Source organism: Malaclemys terrapin, chromosome 9 (genome assembly GCF_027887155.1).
Source record: "Malaclemys terrapin pileata isolate rMalTer1 chromosome 9, rMalTer1.hap1, whole genome shotgun sequence".
Lineage (NCBI taxonomy): Eukaryota > Metazoa > Chordata > Testudines > Emydidae > Malaclemys > Malaclemys terrapin.
This window is the reverse complement of record NC_071513.1, coordinates 89,983,816-90,009,712: the sequence shown is the minus strand read 5'-3', so window position 1 is coordinate 90,009,712 and position 25,897 is coordinate 89,983,816. Positions and strand designations below refer to the sequence as shown.

The following is a 25,897-nucleotide window of genomic DNA, read 5'->3' as shown; positions in this document are numbered from 1 at the left end:
AGACCTAGGGTGAACCTATGATCTTCCTCGAGGATGGACAAGCATACCAACATCTCGGCATGCCCACGGGTTCCGTGTCCAGCAGACACCTGAGGATACCATCACTGAGATCCTGTGAGATGTGGCCAGGATCGACTCCTCCCTACTGACACCATGGCAGACGATCAATGCCTTGAACACCTTCCTGATCCCCCGTATCTCATTCATCCTGAGAGGATCTGCCATGGTGAAGGTACCTCTGAACAAGGCAGCAACGCCATTAGGCAGCTAGTGAAGAAATGGATGTTTCTTCCTCAGAGAGCCAGCAATGAACTGGTGTACATCTCGCACATGCAGGGCAGCACCAACATCCCTCGTATGGGTGATCTGTACGACGTTGCAGTGATCACTCATGCCTTCCGCATTCTGACGTGCCCGGATGCCGTGGTGAGGAACATCGCAGAAAGTGCCATGCAGGATGTCATCAAGAAGCGAATCACCAGGACCCCCTCCAACCAAGATGTTGCCACCTACCTGAGTGGCTCGCTGGAAGGCGAATTTGGAAGAGATGGGGGAAACTTTGCTTCACTCTAGACTCGTGTCCACAACGCTATGTAACGACTGGAGAAGCGTATCGGCTGCCGCTGGACGTGATGCAAGAAACGCCAGGAGCTGGGAGTCCTGGTGCCACAGGTGAAGAACACAGACCACACAATCCTCACTCTGAAAGCTAGAACCATGCTGGAGAGGACCCTGAAGGATGCCATCCGCTGCCAGTATGTGGGAAAGGTTAAGCAGAAGCTGGACCAGGGCAAGGCGTTCGAGGTGATGTGCAAGTGGGACGCCAGCAACCACTTCCTCCCCAGGGGCAGTTTCACCTGGTTTGCCAACTGGAGGTTCATCCACAGGGCCCGGTTCAACTGCGTTCCACTGAACCTGTCCACGAAGTTAGCCTTTTTAGTGGCCATCACCTGAGCAGGAGAGTGGGGAAAACTAAATGCTCTACAGAGACATAGTCTGGTTAGGCTACACCCTAAGTTTATGTCAAAAGTAGTATCTGATTTCCACCTGAATCAGTCTATGTGCTTACCAGTTTTCTGCTCAAAGCCACATGCTCACAAGGATGAAAACATTCCTTTTTCCTTGAGGAGGTGATATTTCACTGGACTAAATACACTGCATTGGGAGTCATTGGTAAACAATTTGTGTTTAGTAATGGCTCAGCTGTGCCTTTGTTTAACTAGTAATACTCATTAGTAATATGTCAGTAAAACGTGAAGCTCTTTGTAATGTTTAGTAGTAGTAATAGTATGAATGTTCTTCTGTCCTCACTTAAGCTTTAACATAGCAATCTATGAACCTCAAAAGGCTGTGATTCAATTTAGATAGGCACCAAGAGTTCAGTGTTTATCTGAACCTTCAGATTTGTCTCCCTGACCTCCAAGAGGCTTCTCCCCTTGCTCAAGCTCTTTGGAGAGGGTAGGTATTATCTCTGTTTTTAGACTGGACAGCCCAGGCCACTAAGGGAGTGTGTCTTTGAGCCAGGATTAGAATTCAATGTTCCTAGCCCCCAGTGCAGTGCTCTTTACTAGCCCATATCACTGAAATAATATAGTGGAAAGCATTATTTTATATTTTGAAATGGTATTCTCTTTCTTTTCTTTCTGTTACCTTAGTTAACTGGTTAAAATGGGAAATGACTCTGCCTGGTGACCATATATGCGTGAATCTTAGAGACAGAGGCCAAAACGATAGAACTAAATGTAGGCACCTAAATCCATGTTTAGGCACTCAAATAAAAGTGGCCTAATTCTTAGAGATGCTGAGCAATTCTCAGTCATCAGAGTGAGCAGTGAATGCTCAGTACCTCTGTATATCAGACCACTTGTACTTGAGAGTTTAAAAATTGGTCTGGGTTCATAAATGGTGAGACTGCTTTGGACATCCCTCTAAAGCAGTTCATTTACACAAGTCACAAATACTTTTATTTCAGTACATTATTGTAGGGCACAGCACCAGCTGTTGCCTCAGTTTTGAGGAGAAGATTGGGGTGACTTACATGGTTTATATTTTTTTATATTTCTGCCTACCTTCCACTTAATTTAACCATTTCTCCCTTTCCCAGTTCTGTACAGTGGAGGAGGATGAATTTGAAAGGAAGGGACCCCAAAGACCACAGAACAAATATTGACCCACCAGGAAAAACTGCCACTCGAGATGAGGGGAGTAAGAGCTAGTAGGTGTTGAGTGAGGGATCCTCTGAGAAATATATCTCAGGGAACAGCAGACAACTCAAATAGCTAGCAAATCCCTGCAGAAGTAGTCAGAATCCCTTCTAGCAAGCCAGGCAGCAGCCCACAATGGCCTGCTCTCACCTCTGACATAGAAACCTTTGGACAAAACATAGCAGCTAGCCAGAGTATTGGGTTGTTGAACTGCACAGTATGTGGAATTGTAGAATGACTCTTTTGTGAGAGAAGATGTGATTCAACAGTAATTATCACGGTTTTTAAAGGATGAGCAGTGTCTTGTGCATCATTTCTCTTCTGAAGTGAACTGTTCCCAGTGGTATCCCACATAGGGATTCTACTGTGACTAGAGTCCATTGTGTTAATAATCCTTCAGACCCTACCACCCTGGTTTTCAACTGCCATGACAGTGTCTACCTTTTGAGAGCTTTCTACTCATGACATGTTCCTGGTATCTGTGCCATTGCTTCTGTGTTGGGTGTTTAGTGTTGCAAGAGCGCTATATATTCATAGATAGTAGCCCTTTCCTGCTCCCATAGGTTTCCTCGGTCCTTGAAAACTCACCTGATTAAAAAATGAATTTAGTCTGTGTCACCTGGGACTGAATAGCCACTCTGCACTATGAGTTTACTCTCTTTGGACTTCACTTTTTGTTTGTTTGTTTTGGGTTTTTTTGGAGACACTTCCCCTAATAAATTGATATCTTTGGACTATAACTCCTGAACTGTTCTAGACAGATGAAGGAAATAAAATGGTTTCTGATGCAAACAGTGTTTCTTGCAAATTCCCATCTAGGTACACATATTAGTCATATTTCTCATCACTATCTACATACAGTGATGGCTCCTCTCCTTCCCTCCCCCTGACTGGCATAGCATAAATCCTTTGTGTGTCTCCCCACCCCCTGGAAACTCAAAATGACAATTTAACTGGTTTTATTTCTACTTACTTGTGTTTGGTGACTCTTGCTAGGAGTTTGTTTGGATGTTATTCCAAATACAAGACCTGAGAGTTTTCATCTCTGCTTCCTTTCCTGGTCCTGTTAGGAATTGGCTCACATGTGAGCTGTAAAGATATTGCTGGTGCTGTGCCCAGCAGCCATGATGTGCTTTCAAATGACTGTGTGTCTGACTTGTGTGTAAAATAGCTAGTCTAATAAACCACTGAAGGGCAGGTGGTTTGAAGTGGTCACTAAGTACAGTAACTCCTCACTTAACGTTGTAGTTATGTTCCTGAAAAATGCAACTTTAAGTGAAACAACCTTAAACGAATCCAATTTTCCCATAAGGTTTAATGTAAATGCAGGGGGTTAGGTTCCAAGGAAATTTTTTTTGGGGCAGACAAAAGGCATTATATACTGTACAGTACAGTACTGTACTGTGGTTGGGAAGTGCCTCTGGCTTACTCCACACAGGCACAGCCCGCTGCAGGCGAGGACACTAGGAAACACCTTTGCTGCAGCAGCGGCGGTTTCCCCGGAGAAGAACAGGCTTGGACTTTGCCGTGAATGCTCCAGGCCCGCCTCTTTCTGTCCCTGCTCCACTCCAGGCCCACCTTTTCCCACCCCCACTTCACCTCCTATCCAGAGCACTCTACATCCCTCCCCGCTCCTGCCCCTCCCTCCCAAAAAGTCCTAAGCGCAAAGTGCTTGGAGGGAGGGGGAGGAGCAGAGAAGCCTCACGTCTCCACTCCTCCCCATCCCTTCCAGAAAATCCTAAGCGCCGCTAAATAGCTGTTCAGCGGTGGGGGAAGCGCTGGGAGGGAGGAGGAGGAGGCGGAGAAGCGGAACTTGTGCAATGCTCCCTTGTAAATTCACTGCTCTTCCACAGAATCTTACAAGCAGGCAGCTAAAAGACGTTATAAGGAAGCATTGCACAACTTTAAACAAGCATGTTCCCTAATTGAGCAGGGATGTAACATTGAAACAACGTCAACCTCTAGACTTGAAAAGTGTCTTATTTCTCTTTTCATTCCCTGCTTTTTCTCTTCCCCACTTTTCCTTTTGTCTTCTTCCTTCCTTTTTCTCTTTAGCGGGATGACTTTAAATGAGGAATTACTGTAGGAAGCTCACTGCAATGTTTTTACCTGTCCTTTCCTTCCTAGTGAGCGCATGTTTGGCCAGATGCTGCTGACTGCACTCTGGTTGTACTTCTCTTTGAAAATGTTCAGTGGGTATACTTCCCACTTGTGTTTTGTATTTAAGTGTGCAGACGTTTTGAAAATACAGCTTAATGTGTAACTAAGAGCTTTTGCTGTATTAAATGTTGTTACTGTTGCTCTTTCTCTTTCCTTGCAATTCAGAAAAGCATCTTATACTGCAACGTAAAGATGAGAATAAAGGGAGTTAATAAAATGGAGATATTTTCTGTTTAAAGTAGGATTAAAGGTCTTGAACAAAAATGTATCAAAAAGTTAAACAATCTTTATTAATATGATTGCTAACTATTCCTCATATGCAACATCTCTAAACAGTGCTATTCTGGATCTCTTTCAAAATGACAAATAGTAGTTTAAGTACAGTGTCAAATTAATGGTGATACAGGTGTAACTTGTCAGAACCAAAGCAAACTTGTGTAATTTACTTGAAATTATTGTGCGGGGCAGGGAGAGGGTAGTTCTGAAAGTTTGGGAAGAAAGTATGCCTTTGGTATAAAGATTTGAAAAGCTTTTAAATGGCAACCTTCTTAAAACTATTTCATTTCACATTAGTTTTCAGATGAATGTTAATATATCGTTTACTTTTCCTAAAATCCTGGTTTATGGGACTGAAAAATACCTCAAGTTCCAGGACAACTTTCCCATAGCATCTCTCCTTTCAATCTCTGTTAAGAGTTTAAATGTTGTAAGAATCATATTTACAGAGATAACCTATGGTTGTTAGGCTGGAGAGAGTGTTTACTTTGGTTCTCAGGTGATAAAGTTAATGGTTTTGTCCCATTATACAGTTTGGTATCAGGCAGAAGAGAACATCAATATTCTATTGCTTTAATAAAGGAATTTGTTATGAAACCAGGGTCCAGTAGGTGGTTGTCTTGTCATTTTCCTAAAACTTTTGTATGGTGCTTGCAGTTACATTGATTCCTATAATTTTAAAAGGTAATTGTTAAAGGTACACTGCCCGTTGGAGGAGGGGAAAAAAGTTAAAACTTCCATGTCTGCTGCTATATATAGAACATCTCCTCTGAGCACCACCACTTTCCTTATTTAATTCCTTCCAGAAGTCCCATTTTTTTCCACAGTACTTACAGGATATTACATCATCTCAACTCTGTTTTTTTCATCTATTTATCTTAGGAGTGAATTGCTCGTCTCTTTGGAGAGAAAGGACATAAGGGTACTGGACATGACATTGGGGACTTGTGAGAGGGAACTTGAGGAGTGTAGAGGTATGGACTTAACTGCTGGTGCACCCCCTTGTGGCTGGAAGTGGCATTGTAGGCTTCCGCCTCTGCCAACAGCTGCTTTGGCCCTGTGGTGGTCTGCCTCTTCCCATGACTCAGCCCTCTGTCCATGACATGTTTAATCGACCCCTTCCAAGGTAAAGAGAGTCCAGTAAATTCCAAGAAATACAATATAACTCTTCTCCTCTGTCTGGGCTCACCCCATGCAGACTCTTCACCCTTTCTCAGGCTCTGCAGGATGCAGAGCAATGCATCCTAGGAGGCCCAGCTCCAAACTCAGTAGTCCTCCTCCCCCTTTCACCAGGGTGTTTCTGTACCAACTTTTCCAGTGAACAAGTAGGGAAACTCAGACCCTCCTTTTTCTCCAGGTCGTAGTCCAGGAACCTGTGGCAAGTAACTAATTTCTACTCACTCAGACTCCTCTCTAACTCCCTGGACGTCTTACTAACTTGGCCTGTCTTCAGGCCCTTTCCCATAGCCACACCATGAGCGTGCTGGATCTAGATCTTTCTTCTACTTTCTAGCAACCAGAGAGGAACTGCAAAATTCTTCTCCTCTCTCCCTGTAACCCTCCTTCTCATCTTTCTTCCTTTATGCTCACCACCCAACTTCTCCCCCTGCTGAGCTTCATCTTCAATTTGGCCTGGCCCACCCTCCAGGTACCTTAATTGAACTTTCTAGCTCCAGTTAACCCTTTTAGTGCAAGTGTGAGTTATATATCCCATCAGAAGGAGGTTGAATGGTAGAGGGAGGAGGGGAATTTAAGTGTGTTTAGTATTTAGAAAACCAAACATTTAACTAATATGACATGTACCTATTTTCCCATTGATAGTTTTGCTTGCATGGTATATCCTATGCCCCCCATGATTTGTCTTTATCTTTCAAGGGTAGGGACTCTTCAGGATAGGGACTATCTCTTCTCTGTATTTGCAAAGTGGCCAGCATTTTTTGGTATTACCACAGTATAAATAATAATAGACAATATAAATAGGATAGGCTAATTTCATTCCTAAATATCAACAATACAATGTTCAAAAAGATGGAAGCAAAACATGTATTCCAGATTTATTCCAATTGGATGCCTACTGGAGAATATCCATTGTGTAATTAACTAATAAAAAAGAAATTCTGGTGCTCAGAAAATGTTATAATTGGACACACAAAAAGCTTTAACACAGTGGAAGGGATTTTTGAAGGCAGTAGTCAGGGTAGGGAACAGTATTTAGAAAGTATCTGATGAAATAGTTTTGTACTGTCAGTTATAAAAGTCAAGGCAGGAACTAATCCTTATTTTGCATTATTTCCTACTTGGGAAATCTTCAAAGATTTGTTAAAAGCAACAGAGGGTTCTGTGGCACCTTTAAGACTAACAGAAGTATTGGGAGCATAAGCTTTCGTGGGTAAGAACCTCACTTCTTCAGATGCAAGACTGAAGAAGTGAGGTTCTTACCCACGAAAGCTTATGCTCCCAATACTTCTGTTAGTCTTAAAGGTGCCACAGAACCCTCTGTTGCTTTTTACAGATTCAGACTAACACGGCTACCCCTCTGATACTTGAAATTTGTTAGGAATCGGTTTCTGCATTCTCTCATCTCTTCACTCTCCCAAAATTCAGATGTGTTTCTAAACTCCATTTTTGCAGTGTTTTACAATACATGCCATCTACAGAAGTAAGAACTTTGAAATAGAGACTCACCAGGGCAAGTGAGCAGCTTACTGTGAAGGGATCTAAACCATCTTCCACAGAATCTAAACCTTCATTTTTTTCAAATAATGAAATTTCTAGCCCTTAAAGTTTTGAAGACATGTACTTTGCTAAACAGTACCAGAGTGAAATTAATAAGACTATGGTCAGTTTCACTACTACTATTTGGAAGACAGTGGACAGCAGTTAAATTGGTAAAAATGATGTTAATTTAATGCTGCTACTGCTTGAGGAAGCTCTGAGTAACTGCCCTGGGGTTATTCATTGGGAAGGAAGATTTTTAAAAATAGTCTGGGAGAGTGACAGAGAGGTGGAGACATTTTCCCCTTATTCCTTGCAGGAGCTAGTAGTCTTTGAAAGGGAGAAGACACAGAAATAGGGTTACCATTCGTCCAGATTCCCCCGGACATGTCCGGCTTTTTTGAGTTAAAAATAGCGTCCGGGGGGAATTTGTAAATGTCTGGATTTCCCCCCCCATGCAGAGCATGCGCGGCTTACAGGGCAGACGGCCGGATCGTGCCACTCGCACGGGGCTCCGGCAGCCAGAGCCCTTCCTCCACTTCCCCCTCCTCTCCCCTGCAACTTGAGACCACTCCCCTCCTCTTCCCCCCCCCCCCCCCCCCGCATTCGCAGATCGCCGGCCGGCCGTTCGCCTTGGGCCTCCGGCAGTCTGGAGCTCCGACCCTGCTCCCCTCCCCCTGCTGCCGAGCGCGCTGCTCTGCAGCACTCTGTTCTGAGCGGCATGGTGAGGGGACCAGGGGGTCAGAGAAGCGGCAGGGAGGTTCTGGAGGGGGTAGTCAAGAGACAGGGAGCAGGGGGAGGGTTGGATGGGTCAGGAGTTCGGGGGGGGCTGTCTGGGGGTTGGGGGTGTAAGGTTTTGGGCAGTCAGAGTACAGGTGGGGGGATTTCAGGAGGGGGCAGTTAGGGGACAAGGCACAGGGAGGCTTAGGTAGGGGGTGGGGTTCTGGAGGGCAGTTAGGAGCAGGGGTCCCAGGAGGGGGCAGTCAGAGGACAGGGAGCAGAGGGGTTTAGATGGGTCAGGAGTTCGGGGGGTGGGGGGGCTGTCAGGGGGTGGGGGTGTGGATAAGGGTTGGGGCAGTCAGGGGACAGGTAGGGGATAGGGTCCTAGGGGGCCAGTTAGGATGTGGGGAAGGTCTCAGGAGGGGGCAGTCGGGACAAGGAGCAGGGAGGCTTAGGTAGGGGGTGGAGTCCTGGGGGGCAGTTAGGGGCAGGGGTCCCAGGAGGGAGCAGTCAGGGGACAAGGAGTGGGGGGGAGGGTTGGGGGTTCTGAGGGGGCGGGGAGTGGAAGGGGCAGGGGCGGGGCTAGGGTGGGGCTCCTCCCATCCTCTTTTTTGATTGTTGAAATATGGTAACCCTACACAGAAAGCTCCTTTTCTGTCTAAGATGAGGGTGGAGTTTCCAATCTATCAGACCCCCCTACTAGTCAAAGGTTGATATGAAAGATAAATGTCCAATCAGTGTCCAAAGACAACACCTTGGTAGAAATCACAACACCTATCCTTTTTCAAGCTGCTCTGGAAAGGCTTCTAACAACAGACCTCCCTGATGTACCACCCCCTCCCCCCCCCCTCCCCGCTTACTGCTTCTCTTTGCCTCCTATCTTTTCATTTCCTCCTCACCCTACTCTAGTTTTCATATCTACCTGTGGGGAAGCAGGTTTATTGCTCTGACTAGTGCCTTGTTTATCTCACACTCTGCTGAAGTACTTAATAAAATAGTCTTCCTTTTTTAAATTTTTTTATTGATGATCTTGCCCAGCTAGTGTATGACAACCTGTTGAATTCAATGCAGTGTTGCCTCTTGCAAATGGGTTGTGATGTTCTTATTTGTTGCGCCAGCAAAGATTTGATTTGGGCGCTTGGGCTGGGTCAAAGTAACATGAGAGGGAGGAAGAGTCGGCACTTGCTTACAGGGTAGCAAGCAACCAGTCCATCAGCCCACAACGAGGCATATTTCCCACAGCAGCAGCCATCTGTTGTTTTTCAAAGTACCTCATTACCTCTTGGAGAATATCCCCAACGCTGTAGCCCTTCTTGGCTGCTTTTTCAGCCAACAGAGGAAGCTTCTTCAAATCCCCTTCATTTTCATTCATGAATGACAGGTTGGGCACGTTGAAGTGGGAAGCAGCCATCCACTGGAGGATAGCCTGGAGTTCTTTGTTCAGTGAGCTGCTGTTGGCATTCTGGTTGTTCACTATCACTTCAGAACCAGATGCTGAACCTGATAACTGTTTTCCATTACCCTTGGATTGTGAAGTTCTCCTGGGTACTGCTGGCGTTTTTGAGGATGAAGCACCGAATGCATTTTGTTCATCCAACAGGTCACCTATAGCTAAATCTGGGCTGTTGTTTTTGGCCATGAATAGACATAACTTCATCACAGATTCCACCAGTTGATCAATAAATTGCTTGTTCACCTGATCCATATTGTCAAACTGATCCATGGATGAATTGGGCTGTTTAGATAAGGACTTTTTGCTGGACTTGCTATCAGTGGTGGCAGCATCTCTGTAATTCCTGTTTGTTTCACTGGAATTGTCATCTATATTGAAACCAGCCTCACATAAGACCTTCTGGATGATTGATAACAGGATACTTGATATGTCCCCCTTTTGGGAGTCAAGTTGTTGGTGGTCATTCTTTGCCCCTGAGTGCCTTGATCCAGCAGCCATTGAAAGGGACTTGGAACTATGGCTGCTCCCAGCCTTTTCAAAATGAGAATCACGAGAAACATATCCAAACGAAGTGGCGCCCGATTCACGTGCTGAGTCTTTGCCATTTGTCTGTTGTAATAGATGTTGTTGTATCAACATTAATGCAGTCACAATGAGGTCTTTTGCATACTTATCCATTGAGCAATGCTTTTCCGAAGCTTTGCTTGATGATGATTGACACTTGCCTGCTCCTCGGTCTTTGTCCTTCCCTTGATTATGCATTTCACTTTTCATTGCTGTAAATTGCATGCCTTGAGATTTGCTGTCTTGGGAGCCTGTTTTAAGTGATGTGTATGCTAGGCTTTGAGACCTAGACTGCTTATCATCCCCTGCTAGGGCTTTAAACAGGCGTTTCACCATTGCTTCCAAAATTTCAGTAGACTTTTGGCTTCCTATGTTGAATAGATTCTTTTTCACCGTGGAAACAAAATCAGAGTCTGTCATGAGCACCCCTGTGACATTATGCAGATTTTTCATGGTTGAGTCTATCAAGTCTGATATGACGTCTTTGGTATGTTTGAGGATTACTTTCTTCAAAACTACACAAGCTGGGGTTGTCTTACCATCCTTTCTTTGGACTTTCATGGTCTTCATGAATGAGAACATCATGTCTGAAGCAACCTGATTTGCATAAACCATTAACCCTTTGCTTACAGAAGTACCAGAATCATCCTGCCCAGACTGTTTTGCTTGCTGACACATTTGTTTATCTCCAGGCTTTCCTCCCTGTTTACAACCATTTTGATTAGACATCTCACCATAGAAGAGTGATGTTCTCTTAGAACCTGAAGTATCTTCCTTCTTGGTAGTCTTTTCTTGAGATGGTCTTGGGGATGGTAGTTTACCCTGGGGGTCCTGTGTGCTTGCTTCAACGGCTTCATTCACCATTTGTGAGGCAATTTTGCTCACAGAACCACGGGAATTATTTTTACCTTCACCAGCTGAACCATGAATCCCCTGACGTATAAACTTACTGGCAGTACCTTCCAATTTATCTGTGATCTCTTTACGTGCCATTTGAACAACCAAAGAACAGAGCTTATTTACATAGTATGAAACATCATCTGGATCTCTCTTTCCCTTTTGGGCACCGGCAGACTTTAAAGATGTGTCACTGTTCTGGGACAACGATGGATCATGGAAGGTTTCGCTCACTTTGCGTTTCTGAGGGGCATCTGAAGGGGTCAGTGCATGCTGGAATCCAACTGCATATTTCTGAAGGTCATTGTTGAGCCAGCTCACAACGCTGAGTTCATCAGTTGAACCTTGTTTGAAAAGACATACTGCTCCTTCAGTTTTAGAATGATCATGCTTTTCATTGTCCTTTATTACAATGACTTCTTTTTCCTCCAGATTTCCCAGATCAAGTTCATTTGAAGGTTCAGAGATGCTGCTGGACTGGCTAGCAGCTTTCTTTGCTTTTGAATCTTTGTCTTTTACATTCAGGCTGGAGACGTCTACAAAACAGATCACTTTCCGGTCCTGGTCCTTCTGTTCATCAGGGTTGTAGAGGTCTACTTTACACACACCTGCCTGACTGTGTAACCAGTCAACTTCCTGAGACATCTTTGCAGGTTGAGAATAGGACCGTACCCAGGACCGTAGAGTGTTCTTTTATCAGTTGGGCTGCTGTGATGACCCTGCCAGACTCGAGATGTTGCCTCCTCTCTCAGCTTTCCATGCTCTTCTACTGTCAGATGGGCTCTTCACCTCTGTTGACTCATGGTTTCTATAGCAGCAGTGACATCACAAAGAACCAGTTTCACTAACAACCAGTGATGTGTTGGCAATGCTTTAGCAGTGGGCTGCTATACATTTTTTCCCCTTTAGTCTGTGTTAAATCTGTGTCCTTTGGGTTGGAAGGTGTTTTTTGTTTGGTGGGCTGAGGGAATGGAGGCTCTGTCTTTGTTTTCCATATAAACAAAAACATTTTTTCATAAACATAAACAAGGAGTCAGCATCACTTAACAAAGAAACTAGCATTAAACTGTGTTTTTTGGATATACAGTGAATATATTGATAGTATAAGACAGAGGGTTACCTTTTTATTAGAAGAGAGAGTTGGGAATGAAGATGGCGGTAGTCTCATGATGTTCTCCCTGAAGTGGTGACATCACAAAGATCAGCGCTCACCAATAATAGTTGAACAAAAAACCTCTAGACTTGAAAAGTGTCTTATTTCTCTTTTCATTCCCTGCTTTTTCTCTTCCCCACTTTTCCTTTTGTCTTCTTCCTTCCTTTTTCTCTTTGACTAGCCTGTGTATCTTTCTTTTTCACTCTACTCTGAAATAAAATAAAATCTGTAAATCTAAGCACAGGCAGTGTGACTAAGATTATAAAACCAAACTAGCTCCTAACCCCCGTATTATAAGATAGTTGAAAAATCATAAAATCGTAGAAATTATATATAGAAAAGACTTTTTGTCATCTGATCTATCTCTCTGCCAGTGCAGGATTGTTCCCTATAAAATATTTACCATAGGTATGTGAGATTAATGTTAAATCTCCCAGATGACATTTCTGTTTGTAGATTATTTCATACCTTGTAGCTCTGGAAAGGGTGGATGGTCTTGTAGTTAAATCACTGCACTGGTACTCAGGAGATCCAGGTTCAGTTCTCAGCTTTACCACAGATCTCCTGTTAAATAACGGGCAAGTCACTTAACCAGTCTGATTCTTAATTCCAAGTTCCCCATCTGTAAATTGGGGATGATAATTCTTCCTTTCTTTCACCTTTTGCCTGGCTTGTCTAGTTGGATAGTAAGCTCCAACTTGGGGCTGTGTCTTACTATGTATATGTACCATGCCTAGCACAATGGGACTCCAATTTAGGTTGGGTCCTCTAGATATGATTATACTACAAATAATAATTACATACATCCATATCTGTGACAGTCTGCAGTTGAGTATTTTGTATAATATTCATCACTGCAGCAATTTTCCTTCCATTATGTGATTTTTTTTTTCCAGCTCAGTTTGCCTTGTATAAAACATTTGTGCAGAAATATTGCCCAATATTTCACAACTACTTTCAGTGTATAGTACCAGATACCAACTAAATGTGTAGATTATAGTTCATCTGACAGATAACAGGTGTAGATGATGCAGAAAAAGGGTTCACAGTGGGGTACCCTGGTCAAGTACAGGTAGTAGAGTAGTTTAGACCCAGGAGATAAAAAAATAAAAGCTTCCATAAGAATTAAAAGCTGACAAAATTCTGGGACCACTAACATAAATGAATACTCTCTGAAATTAAATAATTTAAAGTATCATTTGTATTTTGAAGTAGTAGTTTTTTTTTCCTTTTCTTTGATACCTTAGTTCACTGGATATGTGGAAAATGCCTCTCGTTGCCCAGTAACCATGCATATATCCATTTCAGGTTGATGTCAAACTGATACAATTTGGTTGCCTGAAGCTAGGCACAGGTATCCAGGTAAAAGTGATCTAATTGTTTGGGATACTGTGTTTAGTTCTCATAATGAATCTCAAAACAATACCACAGTAGCAGAAAGGGTTCAGAGATGGGCAACCAAATTGACTGCAGGCATGGAAATGCTTTTGGAAGGATGAGAGATTGAAAAGTTTGGGATTGTTTAGAGGAGAATAGTAGAGAACATGGAGATGTATAAAATAGTGAACTGTTTAGCAAAGATAAACTGGTCATTTGTTTATTCTTTCGCATAATATGTGAACAAGGAGACATTAGATGGAATTAAAAACAACACATTTGAAATAGGTGTACGAAAATACTTCAAAATTGCTATGAGATATCATTGAGGCTAAGGGCTTTATAGGATTCACAAAAGGATTGGCTATTACAGGTAGGGATTTAAGGTTGCATAAAACTTCCCATTGTAAGACCCTAGTTTCAGTTGCTTATACCTTTTGCGAAACTTTAACCATTTGAGCTGAAATTTTCCATGGTGTGTGTGTGTGTGTCGGTCGCTCTCTTGTTGAAATTTCAGTCCAAACAGTAAAAAAAATTCTTGAGAAATATTTTATTTGAGACGCTCTAGAGTACACATGCTTTGGAGCAGGGACTTGAATGGAGGTAATCTTTATATCAGGGATGTACCTTTTGCTGTCCCTGTGAAAATCCACTCAAATTTGGCCAAAGTATAAGCCTTTGGAAAAACAATCAGTTTTCACGTTCTCACTAGAGACTTGCTAGAGCTTCTCAACTAAATTCCCCAAAGAGTCTCCTTGCTCCAAGCAGAGTTGAAGGGGCAAATCTGTACTGGGGTGTTGCTGTAGGCAGGGCTGGGCCCTGACACCACAACTCCTAAGTGTCTCAAATTGGGCTCCCAAACTTAATGGAAACTTTTCACTTAATCTCTCTGTGCCTCAGTTCCTCACCAGTAAAATGGTGGATACCAGCACCCCCTCACTTCACATGGGTGTTGTGAAGATTGATTAGTTATTTGTGAAGCATGCAGATATTATAGTGATGAACACCATAGAAAATCCCAGGAGGAAATTAATAATTCTGTCTTCAGAGCAGGGTTTGAATAGTGTGCAGTAACTAAGGCGTGGGGGCCACACAGTGAATAATGAGAAGACGAAAAATATTGAAAGGCTGCTCATTAACTGAGTGCCATCTATCCTGTGGACTGAATGAAACAGTTTCCTGAAGAAAAATAGTATGTGGTCACGTAATTAAAGAGTGTATTGTTATGAATATGCACAAGAAGGCTGAATTAAGGTTGCAGTTCCGCAAATGTGGCATTTGCAGCATTGTGCTCCAGAATCCATCTTCATTTTTTTTAAATGGTTTCTATCCTTCGTGGTGGCAAAAATAGCAAATAGTTAAAATCGATGCTTGTCTGATGCAGAGAGGCTGAAAAAATAGCTATGAGAAATGTGAACTGCCATTGGGTTACAGAACTATGACTGTTAATCTCAGTCAGGGTTCTATGGCCTCTATGATTCCATTAACTCAGATATTTTTCCAAGATGCCGCAAAATTTGGCATTTTTGTCATGGAATTGGCCACTTTGCTGCAGCCATGTGCCTGATGTATTATTCTGTCTCCCAGTCCTGCCTAGACCTTTCTGTAGCTGCCTCTTGATTTCTAGCTTTCCCTCAGGCAGCCAGGGGTAGAGGAGACAGGTTAGTCCAGTTTACAATCTTGGAGCATTTGGCTGGGTTACCTGGAGAATGGCACAGCAACTAACAACTGGAGAGTTGGAGAGGTGAGCTACTGATGCTGGCTACCAACTCTCCCTTCTCCAGCACGAATTGCAGAGAAAAAGCTTCTGAGCTGGATTGCCTGGATAACATTGTGGGAGCTGAGATCTGTGCAGAGACAGGGCTACCTAGAGAACATAACAGAAAAATCCATTGTCAAAAAAATAATTTTTGACAACAATCATTGACTAATTTAATGTTTCATGAGACATAGTTGTGTATATTGTGGTTTGGGGTGGGAATAAAGGGTATTTCATTATGACAGAATGTAAGGGTGCTTTCAGAAGAATATGGTCTTGTTGTGTGACACAGGACCCTGACTAAAGTTAAACAACCTCTCTTAATATACACATGTTGGTGATTGCATCGTTACAGTAGCAAGAAAATGCAGTAATGTATCTCTTTAAATTGTAAAGAAACAGCAATATTGGAGCAATTTGTCAGATTCCAAATCAAATTAGAGTAAAATTGTTTTTCAAACATTACAGTTTCTTTTCAAAAGACTGGAAAGAATGGAGGCCTTTGCCATAAAGCTTTTAAAGATCAGCACTTTGGTACTTTAAAGATACTTCCTTTGTCATCAGTTTAAAGCTGAATTGAATGGTAGTCATCTTCGAGTGATTGTTCACGTCCATTACACATTAGGTGCACGCGCTGCGTGCACGGACGTCGGAAACTTTTTCCCTCAGTGGCTGCCATCGGGCCGACAGGGGAGCCCCGCCAGAGTGGCGCCTCATGCTGGTGCATATTTACCCCTACTGACCCGACCCCCCCTTCGGTTCCTTCTTACCGTCTGTGGCAGCGTTGAAACAGCTCTCTATCTTTACTTGCGAGTGTCCCTTAGCATAGTTATCAGCAGTTATCAGTAGTTAGCATTTCTTAATAATAGTTAGTTAAGCTTTCTTTGTTTAGGTGTTGGAAGTTGTCTCCAGCACCAGCCCTGGGCAGCGGGGCCCGCCGCAGGCCCAAGGCTTTAAGCCTTGCGCCATGTGCCGCAAGCCTATGCCAATTAGTGACCCCCAGGGCTTGTGTCTCCGTTGTCCTCGGCACCGGTGTCCTCGGTGCGGAGTGCCCCGGCGTCAGTTTGCAATCCAGCACTGGTGGGGCACCGCAAGCATGCCGCACCGAGGTAACAAGAAAACCCCCGGCATTGTTGGACCTCACCGGTACGGTTGAAGGGCCAGCCTACCAGCCGAGGGCACTCCCCACGTAAGAAGCTGGCACCGCCCAAGCAAATAAGCGCTCAAAAGGGAAGCGCTGCCCCAGGGCTTGCTCCGGCTCTGGTGGCTCCGTCGCTGAAGAGCCTGTTGAGCCCCGGGCTAAGCACCTTTAGCGCGGAGGAAGGGCTGGAGTTGCTCCTAGAACAGCCCTCCACACCAGACACCTTTGAGGTGGCAAAGGACCTCATTCAGTTGTTGGCGGCAAGCCCCTTCCCTGCCAAAGAGAAACCTCCGGCCCCATCAAGTGCCGTGCCGGCAATGGTGCGCCGATCGAGGTCACCAGCCGAGCACCGCTTCCAGCGTCGGTCTTGGTTGAGCTCAGCCTCTGCAGATTCCCAGTTGCCCCTGACCCAGTGGGACTTGAGGGTACCGGATCCCAGCCAGCTTATGGCACCGGCCCCGCCAGGGCACCGCTCCCTGGCGCCATCGCCGGGCTGGCTCAGAGGCGACACAAAATCGAAGTCCCCAGCCCGAGCAGAAGCCAACGATCCCGGTCCCGGGAGTATCAATACCGGTCCCGGTTCCGGTCGGCAAGGAGCCATTCTCCAGCCCCCCGGCGGCACCATTCTACGGCACCACCTTGGCCTTCCAGGTTGGCATCCTTAGAATCTGAGGTGGACTCAGGCTGCTCCAGTTATGCCCGCAGGGCACTGGTGAGCAGAGAGCCTCAAGCCCCATGGTATCCCCAATGGGGCCCGCTGGGGCAGTGGCCCTTTTGGACACCATGGGCCTATCACCAACAGCAGGGACCCTCCTCCACAGCCTCGAGATCCGTCTATTTGGTGCATCGGTCCCGGTCCCCACACAGGCACCCCTCCGCACCCAAGGGAGCCACGGTATACAGGCCACCAAATGCTTCTCCGGAACACAGGAGAGCGGAAGCGGCACCAAGCCCGGTGCCGTCCCAGAAGCAGGCAGGCACGACCCAGAGGAGCCCCCAGCATGCGAGGAAGGACAAGAAGGGCTGGAAGACGAGATGCAGAAGGCCCTCACCTCTTGGTCATCCCCAGATGAAGCCATGGCGGGCACCGCGGTGTCGGGGCCTCCTCCGATAGACCACAGAGCGCACCAGGAGCTGCTCCGCAGGGTAGCCCAGAACTTGGCCTACAGGCGGAGGAAGCAGTAGAGCAGGGGGATCCTATGGTGGACATCTTAAGCCCCGAGGGCCCCTCCAGAATTATGTTCCTGCTCATAAAGACAATCCAGTCCAACTACAAGACGGTCTGGCAAACCCCGGCCTCTAGTGTGCCAACAGCAAAAGGCGTAGAGTGGAAGTACTTTGCCCCTTCCAAGGGATACGACTTCCTCTTTTGTCACCTGGCCCCCTGTTCGCTGGTCATCTCAGCAGTCAATGAATAGGAATGACATGATCAGCAAGCCTCAGCTCCTAAGGCCAAGGAGGCTAAACATCTAGACCTATTCGGCAGGAAGGTCTGTTCCTCTGGGGGCCTCCAGCTGAGGATCTTGAACCAGCAGGCAATCCTGAACAGACACAATTTGAATTCCTGGATGGCAGTTTCCAAATTTAAAGACTCCTTGCCCCAAGGCTCTTAGCCTGAGTTTGCGGCCCTCGTGGATGAAGGAAAGGCGGTAGCCAAGACTTCTCTGCAGGCCTCTCTCGACTCGGCAGATGCAGCAGCCAGAACAATCGCCTCAGGCATGATGATGAGGCACTCAGCGTGGCTGCAGGCTTCAGGCCTTCCGCCAGAGGTCCAGAATACCCTTCAGGACCTCCCCTTCAAAGGGTCTGGTCTCTTTTTGGACCAAACGGATGGCAGGCTGCATAGCCTCAAAGACTCCCGGGCAACCCTCAAGTCGTTGGGAATGCACACCCCGGGGACGCAAAGGAAGCCCTTCAAGCCCCAGCCGCCTTAGCAAAGACAATACCAGCCCCACCCTAGGCAGAAGCCATATCATAGGAGAGGCAGAGACAACAGGTGGAGGCGGAACAACACGCCTAACCAAGGCCAGGGCCAGGGAAAGCCGCAACCCAGCAACAAGCAAGGGTTTTGAAGGTGCGCTCGAGGACAGCGTACCCAGTGAGTTACCAGATCTTTCCCTATGTTTCCTGAACCACTTGTCTCGCTTCTACCATGCGTGATCCTGTATAACATCAGACCGTTGGGTCTTACGCACGGTACAAGTGGGATACACGCTTCAGTTCTCCCCCTCCCCCTTCCACGTCCCTCTTCAGGGACACCTCTCATGAGCAACTCTTTATGCAGGAGGTACAGACGCTCCTCGAGGCAGGGGCAGTAGAAGAGGTCCCTCGGGATCTAAGGGGGAAAGGGTTTTACTCCCGTTATTTTCTTATTCCCAAAGCAAAGGGGGGGTCTTTGACCCACTTTAGACCTGCGCGGACTCAACAAATTCTTAGTCAAGGTCCGCTTCCGCATGGTCTCCCTAGGCACTATTATTCCGTCCCTGGATCCGGGGGATTGGTATGCTGCCCTTGACATAAAAGATGCGTACTTTCACGTCGCTATTCATCCCACTCACCAGCGGTTCCTGCGGTTCACCATAACCCAGCACCATTACCAGTTTACGGTTCTATCCTTCGGCCTGGAGGCAGCCCCCCACATGTTCACAAAATGCATGTCAGTAGTGGCAGCCTTTCTATGAAAAAGGAGAATTGGAGTATACCTGTACCTAGACGACTGGCTTCTCGTGGGTCGGTCCGAGGAGGAAGTCCGTTCCCATGTGGCGCGTGGCATTGGATGTATTCCGCAGGCTAGGCCTTCTAGTCAACGTGCTCAAGTCCTCCTTGATACCTACGCAAATGCTGGAGTTCATTGGGGGCAGTCCTGGATTCGTACAGGCACAAGTGAGCCTCCCAGAATCCAGATTTCTGGCCATCCAGTGTGCCATAGACTCAATGCTGAGGTTCCCCACAACCACGGCCGGATGCTGCCTGCAGCTCCTAGGACACATGGTGGTGTGTACCCACATAGTCAAACACACTCGACTGCTGCTCAGGACTTTGCAATTGTGGCTAGCCCAGTCCTATCTACCTTGAAGTGACAATCCCTGCCCAGGTGTTGGACTCCCTGCGTTGGTGGCTCAACCAGCAGGTAGTTTGCGAAGGGATCCCCTTCACCGCACCGCAACCCACACTGACACTGGTAACAGACGCGTCAGACCTCAGCTGGGGAGTGCACTTGGGGGACCTACGGACGCAAGGCTTGTGGTCCAAGGACGAAATGTTGCTCCACATCAATGTGAAGGAGCTCAGGGCGGTTCGCCTAGCCTGCCAAACCTTTCATGCTGCTTTAGAAGGTCACAGCATGACAGTTCTGACAGACAACACTACTGCCATGTTCTACATAAACAAGCAGGGTGGAGCCCGATCCTCTCCCCTTCTCCTATGGGACTTTTGTATAGCCCGCTCAGTATACCTCGTAGTGTCATACCTCCCGGGGGAGCGGAACGAGCTGGTGGACCACCTCAGCAGGTCGTACCGCATGCACGAATGGTCGATGCGACCAGATGTCTTGCAGTCAATCTTCCAGAAGTGGGGATTTCCCCAAATGGACCTCTTTGCCACCAGGGACAATAGTCAATGCCCACAGTTTTGCTCTTTCCAAAACCACAGTCCGGGCTCGGTCGCAGATGCCTTTGCGATCCCTTGGAGCAGGAGCCTGAAGTATGCCTTTCCACCGCTTCCGCTTATCCACAGAGTTCTCCTCAAAGTTCGCAGAGACAAGGCGGCGATGATTCTCATCGCCCCAGCTTGGCCCCGCCAACATTGGTTTACGACTTTGCTGAAGCTGTCAATAGCCAACCCGATTGCCCTGCCCCTGCACCGAGATCTCATCACGCAGGACTGCGGGCGCCTGCCCCACCCGAACCTGCAGTCTCTGCATCTCATGGCATGGAAACTCTGTGGTTGAACGTGATGGAGAGCCAGTGCTCTTTTCAGGTGTGACAAATTCTCCTCGGCAGTAGGAAACCTTCCACTAGGACGACGTACCTCCCTAAGTGGAAGAGGTTCTCCTGCTGGTGTGAACCAAAGCATATACAGCCGCTTCAGGCCTCCGTTCCAGTTATCCTGGAATACCTGCTGCACCTTAAACATCAAGGTCTCACTCCCTGCTCAATTAGAGTGCATCTGGCTGCCATTTCGGCGTTCCACCCAGGGGAGTCGGGGCATTCTGTGTTTTCTAACCCCATGGTAGCCCGGTTTCTCAAGGGGCTGGAGAGGGTGTTTCCTTACTCACACCCTCTGGTCCCTCCCTGGAACCTTAACCTGGTCCTGACCAAGCTCATGGGACCCCCTTTCGAGCCCCTAGCCTCTTGCTCTTTCACTCATCTCTCCTGGAAGGTGGCATTTTTGGTGGCCATTACGTCCGCAAGGAGGGTGTCCGAGTTGAGGGCCCTCACCTTGGAGCCCCCTTCTATAGTTTTTTATAAGGACAAAGTGCAACTTAGGCCACACTCTAAATTCCTCCCTAAAGTAGTCTCACAATTTCATTTGGGACAGGACATTTCTTTGCCAGTGTTCTTTCCCAAACCACACACGGACCCGAGTCACCGTAGCCTACATACTCTGGATGTCCATAGGGCCCTGGCATTCAATCTGGAGCGAACTAGACCTTTCCACAAGTCGACACAGTTGTTCGTTGCCATTGCGGAGAGAATGAAAGGACTCTCTGTCTCGGCGCAGCGGATATCGTCATGGATTGTAGATTGCATCCACACGTGCTATGAACTTGCCAAGGTGCCGTCCCCGGCGATCACGGCTCACTCGACTAGGGCTCAAGCGTCCTCAGCAGCTTTCCTGGCGCAGGTTCCACTCCAGGAGATCTGTAAAGCAGCCACCTGGTCGACGGTGCACACATTCACAGCCCACTACACAGTCCATCAACAGGCCAGAGAGGACGCGGCAGTCGGCAGGGCTGTGTTTCAATCAATTGTTCCATGACTCCTACCCTCCTCCTATGGTAAGCTTGTGAGTCACCTAATGTGTAATAGATGTGAACAATCACTCGAAGAAGAAAAAACGGTTACCTATCTTTTCGTAACTGTTCTTCGAGATTTGTTGTTCACATCCATTACACTTCCCATCCTCCTTCCCCTCTGTCGGAGTCTCCGGCAAGAACGAACCGAAGGGGGGTTGGGTTGGCAGGGATATATATGCACCAGCATGAGGCGCCACTCTGGCGGGGCTCCCCTGCCGGCCCGACGAGAGCTGCTCAGGGGAAAAGTTTCCGACGTCCGTGCACGCGGCGCACGCACACCTAATGTGTAATGGACGTGAACAACACATCTCGAAGAACAGCAGTTACGAAAAGGTAGGTAACCGTTTTTTTTTTTACTTGAAATTATGGGATTTGTAAAATACCTTGATACTAACTTGGGTAGTTTGTTTATTTATTTATTTACAGATATCTTGGTATCATTTGATGAAATGCATCATATAAAGTCAATAATTATTATTGTCTTTGTCTTTAATGTATTAGATTTCTATCTATACTTTTCATATTTGGTTCTTTTCTCAGGTTCAGAACTTAACATTGCGCAGTCAGAAATTGGGCGTATTGTGTAGTTCACAGAATGGCCCACCAAAGAGCAGTAGTCAAGCTCAGTCATTGGCTCTATGTACTAATAAAACTGTAACTGGTACCAAGGCCAGCCAACCGGATTCTCCAGACAGCAACAGAAAAGGAGAGAGCCCAACGTCTGAATGTCGAAGTACATCTGTCACACGGACATCAAGTATACATCAGTTAATAGCACCAGGTGCGATGAATCTTTAGCTTTAAAAAGGTTGTTAAAGTTTATCCTGTAATTTATAGCCCACAAACAAGTTTCTAATGCCTCAAATATTCATTGAATGTTTGAGGTCTTAAATCATTTGGAAATAAATAATTATTTTCAGTGGTGCTTAAAATATTTGTATCTTAGAATTCTCTATGCCTTCACAGAGAAGGGCAGGAGAGAGAGAGAAAAGAATTAAAAAAGGAGTGTGTGTGTGTGTGTGTCTGTGTGTTGTCCAGAGTGGTGGTAGTTACGATATTTCTGTTGCATTAGCACCCAAACGCCCAGTCATGATCAGGACACCGTTGTGCTCAACAGTGCATAAACTTCAGAGGTAGACCTCTTCCTGCCTCAGAGAGTTTATAATCTAGTTTACAAGAAGTCAAGAAAATGAGTGTGACAAACAAAAGGGAAAAATGACAGGTTTCAGAGTAGCAGCCGTGTTCGTCTGTATCCGCAAAAAGAAGAACAGGAGTACTTGTGGCACCTTAGAGACTAACAAATTTATTAGAGCATAAGCTTTCGTGGACTACAGCCCACTTCAAGTCCACGAAAGCTTATGCTCTAATAAATTTGTTAGTCTCTAAGGTGCCACAAGTACTCCTGTTCTTCTTTTTAAAAGGGAAAAAAAGTGGGGAGCTAGAGGATGAGATTAACCAAACTAAGACTATGCACTTAGGTTGGCTATTGCATAATTTAATAATTCCTGCTGGTTCAAAGAGTAGAAATTTTGCCATAGTAAGTGGGCTGAGTAGGGCTGGTGAGCCAGATCTGCTTAATTTCAGGTTTCTCGAGAGAGAGAGAGAGCTGCAAGGCAGACAGCTCTTGAATTTTTGACCCCCATTGTTGTCAATCAGGAAAGTAATCCATCCCCTACTTTAAAAAAAAAATAGCTATCAAATGATAATTATTTTTCAAATGAAAGAGAAAACAGGTAGGGCTGGGAAGAGGGATGGAGAAAAGGAAGGGTATGCCCCAGAGGAAAATCTCAGGCATTTCAATTTCCCATTATAGGCAGTTATGACAAGGAGTCACTGGCTCCTTTGGGAGAAAGGGGAGTACATCTCTGAAAATGAGACCACTTTTTAGGTTCCTAATTATTTATTAGTTGCATAACTTTAGGCACTTAGTTTTTATAGGTTTAATCTAAATGTTCTAATTAAAAACTTTTTGAGCCCATTATTTTTAAAAAAAATATTTTTAAATTTCACTGCCGACATAAAATTAGAAATTTTCATCCAACCTTATTGACTCTAAAGTACTTACCTCTTTTATATTATAACTATTTTAAAGCAGGCAAATGCCGTTCTTTTCAAAGTTGAGGGTAGTATTTTTTTAACTAAAAGTCTTATTAACAATAGTCTTAGAACTGGTGGCAGAAATATAGATGTCTTTCTCTAGAAGCATTTGTGTACCTAAACCAAGCATGCTTTGTTTAATTGTTCAATGCTGTATTTCACTTTGGAATTTACCAAAATAAATGCATTCCATTCATGTGTTTATATTTGAGACACTTGAAGAGGGTATTTTCTAAGGCATTTCTAAGTTGTGCTCGTCTGAAAGGCTTGGTCAAGTTCTGTGCTGATTTTAGTCATCTGATGTGAAAATTTTCCTCATTTAAACATTTATTGTAATGTTCTTTGAACTTAAGTAAACAAATACTAATTGTCATTTTTTCCCCCTCACAGCTTCATATTCTGCAATTCAACCTCATTCTCTAATAAAACATCAGCAGATACCTCTTCATTCACCACCTCCAAAGATTTCCCATCATCAGCTGATATTACAACAGCAGCAAGTTCAGCCAATCACACTTCAGACTCCTCTTAATCAGGAACCACCTCCATCACAACACTATGTTCCACTCCAAAGCCATGGTCTTCCTCCAGTTTCCAATAGTGTCCAGTCACAACATTGCTCACCTGTTCACATCCATCCTCCTCCTTTAACAATATCTCCTACTCCATCATCGTCAGCCCAGCAGTCAGTAGTGGTGTCTCCTACACCTGCTCACTCACCTAGTCAGTCGCCCTCCATAATAATTCATCCACAAGCACTTATTCAGTCACAACCACATCCTCTTATGCCACCAGCTCTACAGTCGGAGCAGAACCCACAGCAGCCCACTACTAGTCAAGTACGACCAGTAGCACAACAGCTTAATCTTCCATCCCATCTTACAGTTCCACCTTCCCCAGTAGTACACATTGGACCAGTAGATCAGTCGAACTTGATGTCCCCGGGCCAGCAGACAGTGTCTCCAACACCACACCAGCAATATCCAACCTTACAGTCCATGCCAATCCCAATTGCAACCCCTCCACAGCTGTCAACATCTCCAACCCAGATTCAACAACTGCCCTTGCAGTCTGTGCAATCTTTACAAATGCAGCCTGAAATTCTATCCCAGGGCCAGGTTTTGGTGCAAAATACTTTGGTTTCTGAGGAGCAGCTTCCTGCTGCAGAAGCTTTGGTCCAGCTGCCATTTCAGACTCTTCCGCCACCACAGACTGTTGCAGTAAACCTTCAAGTACAACCATCGGTACCTGTTGAAACCCCTGTGGTAAGCCCTCAGAAAATTCTTTTTGGTTTTGATATTTAACTAAAAGTGAAAAACCCTTTCTCCAACAACATTCTATTACGACCGTAGATGACACAAATCTCTTGTGTGTGTAAGGAAAGAAGAATCTGTTCTCAAAATCATTTACAGGTTTGGTAAAACTGGCATTGCTGCATGGCGTCTGAACAAAGTGATGTGTTGAAAAGCTGGCTCCCAGTCTGACACTCATTTTATTGCTGGATAAGCAAGTAATATTACTATCTTTGCAGAACTGACTTTTCCATTTTGAAACTGTATCCTTTGAAGAAAATGTTTTGTTGTTCTTCAAAACCAAGTGAAAATTGAGTGAAAGTCCAGGAATATGAGCCAAATGCCATACAGCCTTTTGGGACATATTCTCCATCCTACCCCAAATTCCACTTGAGTGCATTTGAAGGAGGTGGAGGGACACCGAGAACTGCACAGGACCAGCTGTAACTTACACCACTGACATAGTATCAGAGGGTAGCCGTGTTAGTCTGTATCTACAAAAACAACAAGGAGTCTGGTGGCACCTTAAAGACTAACAGATTTATTTGGGCGTAAGCTTTCGTGGGTAAAAACCTCACTTCTTCAGATGCATAGAGTGAAAGTTACAGATGCGGGCATTATATACTGACACATGGAGAGCAGGGAGTTACTTCACAAGTGGAGAACCAGTGTTGACAGGGCCAAGTCCCTCAGGGAATCAGGAGCTCCACCATACCCGTGGAATGTCATTAACATAATCCCTTCTTCCCCTTATGCGAGGGTGAGGAACAGTTGGTGCAAGAGCTGCCTCCACCAGGTTTATGCCGGTGGAAAGTTCCCCTCTGGACTACGAAATCTTGGCCCTCTATATTAAATACAGTGCAATTTTAAATATTCAAATAGATTTGTCTAATCAAGGCTTTAGGAATTTTCAGGGAACATAAGAGGAAGTTATGGGTAACTGAATTTTGGATAGTTCAGTTGGTAGTGTAACTGAAAAGCTCTCCACCAAGAGAGATTTAGGGAATGTTTATGCCCCCTTTGTGTTTACAGCCACTGCCCTAACCAAGTAGTTCTTTGCTAGTCTTAGCTC

The 25,897-nt window shown here is 45.5% G+C and overlaps 2 protein-coding genes across 4 annotated transcripts in view; one reads left to right on the top strand and one right to left on the bottom strand.

Moving 5' to 3' along the window:
- Positions 1-25,897, top strand: part of PHC3 (polyhomeotic homolog 3) — a 96,104-nt gene that overhangs the window by 43,669 nt on the left and 26,538 nt on the right. For all 3 annotated transcript variants that reach the window (XM_054039586.1, XM_054039588.1, XM_054039587.1), the window contains 2 exons: positions 21,977-22,217; positions 23,924-24,798. In XM_054039586.1, coding sequence (XP_053895561.1) covers positions 21,977-22,217; positions 23,924-24,798 — 1,116 coding nt within the window. The remainder of the gene's footprint in view (positions 1-21,976; positions 22,218-23,923; positions 24,799-25,897) is intronic.
- LOC128843073 (A-kinase anchor protein 4-like) lies at positions 9,262-11,634 on the bottom strand. The gene has a single exon (XM_054039590.1). The coding sequence runs from the start codon at positions 11,632-11,634 to the stop codon at positions 9,262-9,264; it is 2,373 nt and encodes a 790-aa protein (XP_053895565.1).